General features: G+C 39.6%; 2 protein-coding genes across 4 annotated transcripts in view; both read right to left on the reverse strand.

Moving 5' to 3' along the window:
- Positions 1-710, reverse strand: part of lurap1l (leucine rich adaptor protein 1 like) — an 8,409-nt gene extending 7,699 nt beyond the window's left edge. The window contains exon 1 of the mRNA XM_079805623.1: positions 415-710. Within this exon, the coding sequence (XP_079661749.1) occupies positions 415-585 (171 nt within the window). The 5' untranslated portion in view covers positions 586-710. The remainder of the gene's footprint in view (positions 1-414) is intronic.
- A 269-nt stretch (positions 711-979) lies between these two features.
- tyrp1a (tyrosinase-related protein 1a) overlaps positions 980-10,000 on the reverse strand; it is a gene marked incomplete at its 3' end in the record, with an annotated part of 22,345 nt that continues 13,324 nt past the window's right edge. The window contains exons 7-8 of one of the 3 annotated variants that reach the window (XM_079805504.1): positions 1,254-1,373; positions 980-1,157 (exon numbers count right to left, since the gene is read on the reverse strand). In XM_079805504.1, coding sequence (XP_079661630.1) covers positions 1,102-1,157; positions 1,254-1,373 — 176 coding nt within the window. Of the gene's footprint in view, positions 1,158-1,182; positions 1,374-10,000 lie in introns of those variants that run through there. The other 2 variants (XM_079805505.1, XM_079805503.1) reach the window with 2 other exon arrangements.

A 10,000-nucleotide genomic window follows, 5' to 3' on the forward strand; every position in this document is an offset into this window, starting at 1 on the left:
AGATGCGCGCGACCAGGCGTGAGACGTGACCGCGCTCGGATCTTCAGCCGGAGTGAACCGAACACGACAACGAGTCAATGTATGACGTACAGACAACTAACCCTAACCCTAACCAGCCAATGTATGACAAATTATAATATTCACACAATACAAAACTTAAAACTACATCAATAAACCCCAATTAGTGTCGCGTTCATTTCACGTCTGGAGAAGTGTGTCTGAATGTGTTCAAATGAGTCGATACGTCTGAGGTGAATCACTCAGAAACAGTCGAAATCTCCTCAGAACATTATATTGTATATACTGAGGTACTATACCTCTACAAACGCTATAAATACAGTACCAATATAATATATATGAACAGAACAAACACAGCGAGTCCGAAGATCCGACTCTCTCGGCAGATCGACTCACCATCTGCTGTCGGAGGAACCGGATCTTGTTGTTGAGTGTGTGCAGGTCGTCCGTGCGCGCGTGTGTTTCCGCGGATTCGCCCGTGAACGCGCGCTTCAGACTCTCCGGAACTTTACGACCCAGTTTGTGCTCCACGTCTCTGAAGTCCGGCAGCTCCTCCATCTTCATCATCAGTGATTCAGAGCCGCAGGTGACCGATCCTACCGGAGCATGACGTCAAACAGACCCGTATTCCGGTAATGAGCGCGGCCGCGGAGGGTTTCCGTGTGCTGGATCGGGTGTGACGGACAACAGGTGACACCCGCCCTCGAGCGCGTCATCAGGCGGCGCATGCGCAGTAGTGTGAGGAACGCCTCAACAGACTAACATAATCACCTGGTGAACGGCAGAGGGGCGGCAGCGCCATCTTGTGGAGACACGGGGACACGGCACACAATCTTTATTATGATGATGATGATGCAGATGTTCTTCCAGTAATGATTTGCATAAGTTGAATGTGAATTCAGGCATTTGCTGTGAACCGTTTAACCTGTTATAAAGCAGTAAACACCACAGACACTCACTTCAGTTTATTAGTGGTTTATTCCAGTCTTATTACTATAACACTTTACATTATTCACGATAAATTATTCACAAGAACACTATTAAATAAAGTCCAGAGAGATTTAGCGAACAGCTCATGATTGTTCAGTAGCAGTGTCTTCTTCTTCTTCTTCTTCTTCTTCTTCTTCTTCCACCTGTACCTGTGTGAGATCACATTATGAGCGTTTACACCACAGACTGGGTTTTGTTGTGGTCGTCGTAGCGATGATACTGGTCTCCTAGCAACGGCTGCCGACCTTCTGACCTGTAGGAGCGCGACCGGGCGACACACGTGCTGGCGGCGAAAATAATCGCCACGACGATGAGGGCGGCAACCACGGTAACAGTGATGATCTGGGTCAGGGTGAGAGGGCGAGCTGGAAATATGAGACACATTAACAGCAGGTTTCTGCAACTGGAGGTCACTAGAGTTCACTAGAGTTATCTAAAGTTGACTATAGTTAACTGGAGGTCAATAGAGTTCACTGGAGTTCACTAGAGTTATCTAAAGTTGACTATAGTTAACTGGAGGTCAATAGAGTTCACTAGAGTTATCTAAAGTTGACTATAGTTCACTTGAGTTCAATAGAGTTCACTGGAGTTCACTAGAGTTATCTAAAGTTGACTATAGTTAACTGGAGGTCAATAGAGTTCACTGGAGTTCACTAGAGTTATCTAAAGTTGACTATAGTTCACTTGAGTTCAATAGAGTTCACTGGAGTTCACTAGAGTTATCTAAAGTTGACTATAGTTAACTGGAGGTCAATAGAGTTCACTAGAGTTATCTAAAGTTGACTATAGTTAACTGGAGGTCAATAGAGTTCACTAGAGTTATCTAAAGTTGACTATAGTTAACTGGAGGTCAATAGAGTTCACTAGAGTTATCTAAAGTTGACTATAGTTAACTGGAGGTCAATAGAGTTCACTAGAGTTATCTAAAGTTGACTATAGTTAACTGGAGGTCAATAGAGTTCACTAGAGTTATCTAAAGTTGACTATAGTTAACTGGAGGTCAATAGAGTTCACTAGAGTTATCTAAAGTTGACTACAGTTAACTGGAGGTCAATAGAGTTCACTGGAGTTCACTAGAGTTATCTAAAGTTGACTATAGTTAACTGGAGGTCAATAGAGTTCACTAGAGTTATCTAAAGTTGACTACAGTTAACTGGAGGTCAATAGAGTTCACTAGAGTTATCTAACGTTGACTACAGTTTACTGGAGGTCAATAGAGTTCACTAGAGTTATCTAACGTTGACTATAGTTAACTGGAGGTCAATAGAGTTATCTAAAGTTGACTATAGTTAACAGGAGGTCAATAGAGTTCACTAGAGTTATCTAACGTTGACTACAGTTAACTGGAGGTCAATAGAGTTCACTAGAGTTATCTAAAGTTGACTATAGTTAACTGGAGGTCAATAGAGTTCACTAGAGTTATCTAAAGTTGACTATAGTTAACTGGAGGTCAATAGAGTTCACTAGAGTTATCTAAAGTTGACTACAGTTAACTGGAGGTCAATAGAGTTCACTGGAGTTCACTAGAGTTATCTAAAGTTGACTATAGTTAACTGGAGGTCAATAGAGTTCACTAGAGTTATCTAAAGTTGACTACAGTTAACTGGAGGTCAATAGAGTTCACTAGAGTTATCTAAAGTTGACTATAGTTAACTGGAGGTCAATAGAGTTCACTAGAGTTATCTAACGTTGACTACAGTTTACTAGAGGTCAATAGAGTTCACTAGAGTTATCTAACGTTGACTATAGTTAACTGGAGGTCAATATAGTTATCTAAAGTTGACTATAGTTAACAGGAGGTCAATAGAGTTCACTGGAGTTCACTAGAGTTATCTAAAGTTGACTATAGTTAACAGGAGGTCAATAGAGTTCACTAGAGTTATCTAACGTTGACTACAGTTAACTGGAGGTCAATAGAGTTCACTGGAGTTATCTAAAGTTGACTTTAGTTAACTGGAGGTCAATAGAGTTCACTGGAGTTATCTAACGTTGACTACAGTTAACTGGAGGTCAATAGAGTTCACTAGAGTTATCTAACGTTGACTACAGTTAACTGGAGGTCAATAGAGTTCACTAGAGTTATCTAAAGTTGACTTTAGTTAACTGGAGGTCAATAGAGTTCACTAGAGTTATCTAACGTTGACTACAGTTAACTGGAGGTCAATAGAGTTCACTGGAGTTATCTAAAGTTGACTTTAGTTAACTGGAGGTCAATAGAGTTCACTGGAGTTCACTAGAGTTATCTAAAGTTGACTATAGTTAACTGGAGGTCAATAGAGTTCACTAGAGTTATCTAAAGTTGACTATAGTTAACTGGAGGTCAATAGACTTCACTAGAGTTATCTAAAGTTGACTATAGTTCACTTGAGTTCAATAGAGTTCACTAGAGTTATCTAAAGTTGACTATAGTTAACTGGAGGTCAATAGAGTTCACTGGAGTTCACTAGAGTTATCTAAAGTTGACTATAGTTAACTGGAGGTCAATAGAGTTCACTAGAGTTATCTAAAGTTGACTATAGTTCACTTGAGTTCAATAGAGTTCACTGGAGTTCACTAGAGTTATCTAAAGTTGACTACAGTTAACTGGAGGTCAATAGACTTCACTAGAGTTATCTAAAGTTGACTATAGTTAACTGGAGGTCAATAGAGTTCACTAGAGTTATCTAAAGTTGACTTTAGTTAACTGGAGGTCAATAGAGTTCACTAGAGTTATCTAAAGTTGACTATAGTCAACTGGAGGTCAATAGAGTTCACTAGAGTTATCTAAAGTTGACTACAGTTAACTGGAGGTCAATAGAGTTCACTAGAGTTATCTAAAGTTGACTATAGTTAACTGGAGGTCAATAGAGTTCACTGGAGTTCACTAGAGTTATCTAAAGTTGACTATAGTTAACTGGAGGTCAATAGAGTTCACTAGAGTTATCTAAAGTTGACTATAGTTAACTGGAGGTCAATAGAGTTCACTAGAGTTATCTAAAGTTGACTATAGTTAACTGGAGGTCAATAGAGTTCACTAGAGTTATCTAAAGTTGACTATAGTTAACTGGAGGTCAATAGAGTTCACTAGAGTTATCTAAAGTTGACTACAGTTAACTGGAGGTCAATAGAGTTCACTGGAGTTCACTAGAGTTATCTAAAGTTGACTATAGTTAACTGGAGGTCAATAGAGTTCACTAGAGTTATCTAAAGTTGACTATAGTAACTGGAGGTCAATAGAGTTCACTAGAGTTCACTAGAGTTATCTAACGTTGACTATAGTTAACTGGAGGTCAATAGAGTTAACTGGAGTTCACTAGAGTTATCTAAAGTAGACTATAGTTAACTGGAGGTCAATAGAGTTCACTAGAGTTATGTAACGTTGACTACAGTTAACTGGAGGTCAATAGAGTTCACTAGAGTTATCTAACGTTGACTACAGTTAACTGGAGGTCAATAGAGTTCACTGGAGTTCACTAGAGTTATCTAAAGTGGACTATAGTTAACTGGAGGTCAATAGAGTTCACTAGAGTTATCTAACGTTGACTACAGTTAACTGGAGGTCAATAGAGTTCACTAGAGTTCACTAGAGTTATCTAACGTTGACTATAGTTAACTGGAGGTCAATAGAGTTAACTGGAGTTCACTAGAGTTATCTAAAGTTGACTATAGTTAACTGGAGGTCAATAGAGTTCACTAGAGTTATGTAACGTTGACTACAGTTAACTGGAGGTCAATAGAGTTCACTGGAGTTCACTAGAGTTATCTAAAGTGGACTATAGTTAACTGGAGGTCAATAGAGTTCACTAGAGTTATCTAACGTTGACTACAGTTAACTGGAGGTCAATAGAGTTCACTAGAGTTCACTAGAGTTATCTAACGTTGACTATAGTTAACTGGAGGTCAATAGAGTTCACTGGAGTTCACTAGAGTTATCTAACGTTGACTACAGTTAACTGGAGGTCAATAGAGTTCACTGGAGTTCACTAGAGTTATCTAAAGTTGACTATAGTTAACTGGAGGTCAATAGAGTTCACTAGAGTTATCTAACGTTGACTACAGTTAACTGGAGGTCAATAGAGTTCACTAGAGTTCACTGGAGTTCACTAGAGTTATCTAAAGTGGACTATAGTTAACTGGAGGTCACTAGAGTTCAATGGAGTCTAAAGTTGACTATAGTTCACTAGAGTTCACTAGAATTATCTAACGTTGACTTCAGTTAACTGGAGGTCACTAGAGTTCACTACAGTCTAAAGTTGACTATAGTTGACTATAGTTCACTAGAGTTATCTAACGTTGACTACAGTTAACTGGAGGTCACTAGAGTTCACTAGAGTTATTTAAAGTTGACTACAGTTAACTGGAGGTCAATAGAGTTCACTAGAGTTTACTAGAGTTATCTAAAGTTGACTACAGTTAACTGGAGGTCAATAGAGTTCACTAGAGTTCACTGGAGTTCACTAGAGTTATCTAAAGTTGACTATAGTTACCTGGAGGTCACTAGAGTTCGCTGGAGTTCACTGGAGGTCACTAGAGTTCACTGGAGTTCGCTAGAGTCAACTAGAGTTCACTAGAGTGGAGTTCACTTGAGTCAACTAGAGTTCACTAGAGTCAACTAGAGTTCACTAGAGTCAACTAGAGTTCACTACAGTCTAAAGTTCACTATAGTTCACTAGAGTTCACTAGAGTTATCTAACGTTGACTACAGTTAACTGGAGGTCACTAGAGTTCACTAGAGTTATTTAAAGTTGACTACAGTTAACTGGAGGTCAATAGAGTTCACTGGAGTTCACTAGAGTTATCTAAAGTTGACTATAGTTAACTGGAGGTCAATAGAGTTCACTAGAGTTATCTAACGTTGACTACAGTTAACTGGAGGTCAATAGAGTTCACTAGAGTTATCTAACGTTGACTACAGTTAACTGGAGGTCAATAGAGTTCACTAGAGTTCTCTAACGTTGACTACAGTTAACTGGAGGTCAATAGAGTTCACTGGAGTTCACTAGAGTTATCTAAAGTTGACTATAGTTAACTGGAGGTCACTAGAGTTCGCTGGAGTTCACTGGAGGTCACTAGAGTTCACTGGAGTTGGCTAGAGTCAACTAGAGTTCACTAGAGTGGAGTTCACTTGAGTCAACTAGAGTTCACTAGAGTCAACTAGAGTTCACTAGAGTCAACTAGAGTTCACTACAGTCTAAAGTTCACTATAGTTCACTAGAGTTCACTAGAGTTATCTAACGTTGACTACAGTTAACTGGAGGTCACTAGAGTTCACTAGAGTTATTTAAAGTTGACTACAGTTAACTGGAGGTCAATAGAGTTCACTGGAGTTCATTAGAGTTATCTAAAGTTGACTATAGTTAACTGGAGGTCAATAGAGTTCACTAGAGTTATCTAACGTTGACTACAGTTAACTGGAGGTCAATAGAGTTCACTAGAGTTATCTAACGTTGACTACAGTTAACTGGAGGTCAATAGAGTTCACTAGAGTTATCTAACGTTGACTACAGTTAACTGGAGGTCAATAGAGTTCACTGGAGTTCACTAGAGTTATCTAAAGTTGACTACAGTTAACTGGAGGTCAATAGAGTTCACTAGAGTTCACTGGAGTTCACTAGAGTTATCTAAAGTGGACTATAGTTAACTGGAGGTCACTAGAGTTCAATGGAGTCTAAAGTTGACTATAGTTCACTAGAGTTCACTAGAGTTCTCTAACGTTGACTACAGTTAACTGGAGGTCACTAGAGTTCACTACAGTCTAAAGTTCACTATAGTTCACTAGAGTTCACTAGAGTTATCTAACGTTGACTACAGTTAACTGGAGGTCACTAGAGTTCACTAGAGTTATTTAAAGTTGACTACAGTTAACTGGAGGTCAATAGAGTTCACTAGAGTTCACTGGAGTTCACTAGAGTTTACTAGAGTTATCTAAAGTTGACTACAGTTAACTGGAGGTCAATAGAGTTCACTAGAGTTCACTGGAGTTCACTAGAGTTATCTAAAGTTGACTATAGTTAACTGGAGGTCACTAGAGTTCGCTGGAGTTCACTGGAGGTCACTAGAGTTCACTGGAGTTTGCTAGAGTCAACTAGAGTTCACTAAAGTGGAGTTCACTTGACTCAACTAGAGTTCACTAAAGTCAACTAGAGTTCACTAGAGTCAACTAGAGCCAACTAGAGTTCACTAGAGTCAACTAGAGTTAACTAGAGTTCACTAGAGTTGAGTTCACTACAGTTCACTAGAGTTGAGTTCACTGGAGTTGAGTATACTGGAGTTGAGTTCACTAGAGTTCACTACAGTTCACTTGAGTGTAGAGTTGAGTTCACTAGAGTTGAGTCAACTAGAGTTCACTAGAGTTGAGTTCACTGGAGTTGAGTTCAATGGAGTTGAGTTGACTAGAGTTGAGTTGACTAGAGTTGAGTTCACTGGAGTTCACTACAGTTCACTAGAGTTGAGTTCACTGGAGTTGAGTTCACTAGAGTTGAGTTCACTAGAGTTAAGTTCACTAGAGTTGAGTTCACTAAAGTTCACTACGGGTCACTAGAGTTGACTAGAGTTGAGTTCACTCGAGTTCACTCGAGTCAACTAGAGTTCACTAGATTCAACTAGAGTTCACTAGAGTCAACTAGAGTTCACTAGATTCAACTAGAGTTCACTAGAGTCAACTAGAGTTCACTAGAGTTGAGTTCACTAGAGTTGACTAGAGTTGAGTTGACTAGAGTTGACTTCACTGGAGTTGAGTTCACTGGAGTTGAGTTCACTAGAGTTGACTATAGTTAACTGGAGGTCACTAGAGTTCGCTGGAGTTCACTGGAGGTCACTAGAGTTCACTGGAGTTCGCTAGAGTCAACTAGAGTTCACTAAAGTGGAGTTCACTTGACTCAACTAGAGTTCACTAAAGTCAACTAGAGTTCACTAGAGTCAACTAGAGCCAACTAGAGTCAACTAGAGCCAACTAGAGTTCACTAGAGTCAACTAGATTCAACTAGAGTTCACTAGAGTCAACTAGAGTTCACTAGATTCAACTAGAGTTCACTAGAGTCAACTAGAGTTCACTAGATTCAACTAGAGTTCACTAGAGTCAACTAGAGTTCACTAGAGTCAACTAGAGTTCACTAGAGTCAACTAGAGTTCACTAGATTCAACTAGAGTTCACTAGAGTCAACTAGAGTTCACTAGAGTCAACCAGAGTTCACTAGAGTCAACCAGAGTTCACTAGATTCAACTAGAGTTCAGTAGATTCAACTAGAGTTCACTAGAGTCAACTAGAATTCACTAGAATCAACTAGAGTTCACTAAAGTTGAGTTCACTAGAGTCAACCAGAGTTCACTAGAGTCAACCAGAGTTCACTAGAGTCAACTAGAGTCCACTAGATTCAACTAGAGTTCAGTAGATTCAACTAGAGTTCACTAGAGTCAACTAGAATTCACTAGAATCAACTAGAGTTCACTAAAGTTGAGTTCACTAGAGTCAACTAGAGTTCACTTGAGTCAACTAGAGTTCACTAGAGTTCAGTTCACTACAGTTCACTAAAGTTGAGTTCACTAGAGTTGAGTTCACTAGAGTTCACTAGAGTTGAGTTCACTGGAGTTGAGTTCACTAGAGTTGAGTTCACTAGAGTTCACTAGAGTTGAGTTCACTGGAGTTGAGTTCACTAGAGTTCACTAGAGTTGAGTTCACTAGAGTTGAATTCACTAGAGTTAACAAGAGTTGAGTTCACTGGAGTTGAGTTCACTAGAGTTGAGTTCACTAGAGTTGAATTCACTAGAGTTAACAAGAGTTGAGTTCACTGGAGTTGAGTTCACTAGAGTTGAGTTCACTAGAGTTGAGTTCACTAGAGTTGAGTTCACTGGAGTTGAGTTCACTAGAGTTGAGTCACACTAGAGTTCAGTAGAGTTGACTAGAGATGAGTTCACTGGAAATGAGTTCACTGGAGTTGAGTTCTCTAGAGTTGAGTTCACTAGAGTTGAGTTCACTAGAGTTGAGTTCACTAGAGTTCACTAGAGTTCACTAGAGTTGAGTTCACTGGAGTTGAGATCACTGGAGTTGAGTTCACTAGAGTTCACTAGAGTTGAGTTCACTGGAGTTGAGTTCACTAGAGTTCACTACAGTTCACTAGAGTTGAGTTCACTGGAGTTGAGTTCACTAGAGTTCACTACAGTTCAGTAGAGTTGTCTAGAGTTGAGTTCACTAGAGTTCACTACAGTTCTCTAGAGTTGAGTACACTAGAGTTCACTACAGTCAACTAGAGTTCACTAAATTCAACTAGAGTTCACTAGAGTCAACCTGAGTTCACTAGAGTCAACTAGACTTCACTGGAGTTGAGTTCACTACAGTTGAGTTCTCTAGAGTTGAGTTCACTGGAGTTGAGTTTACTAGAGTTGAGTTCACTAGAGTTGAGTTCACTAGAGTTCACTACAGTTCTCTAGAGTTGAGTCACACTAGAGTTCAGTAGAGTTGACTAGAGTTGAGTTCACTAGAAATGAGTTTACTGGAGTTGAGTTCTCTAGAGTTGAGTTCACTAGAGTTGAGTTCACAAGAGTTCACTAGAGTTGAGTTCACTGGAGTTGAGATCACTGGAGTTGAGTTCACTAGAGTTCACTAGAGTTGAGTTCACTGGAGTTGAGTTCACTAGAGTTCACTACAGTTCACTAGAGTTCACTAGAGTTGAGTTCACTGGAGTTGAGTTCACTAGAGTTCACTACAGTTCAGTAGAGTTGTCTAGAGTTGAGTTCACTAGAGTTCACTACAGTTCTCTAGAGTTGAGTACACTAGAGTTCACTACAGTCAACTAGAGTTCACTAAATTCAACTAGAGTTCACTAGAGTCAACCTGAGTTCACTAGAGTCAACTAGAGTTCACTGGAGTTGAGTTCACTAGAGTTGAGTTCACTAGAGTTGAGTTCAATAGAGTTGAGTTCACTACAGTTCACTAGAGTTGAGTTCACTAGAGTTGAGTTCACTAGAGTTCCCTTCACTAGAGTTGAGTTCACTAGAGTTCCCTTCAATAGAGTTG

The sequence above is a fragment of the Gobio gobio genome (assembly GCF_949357685.1).
Source record: "Gobio gobio genome assembly, chromosome: 2".
Lineage (NCBI taxonomy): Eukaryota > Metazoa > Chordata > Actinopteri > Cypriniformes > Gobionidae > Gobio > Gobio gobio.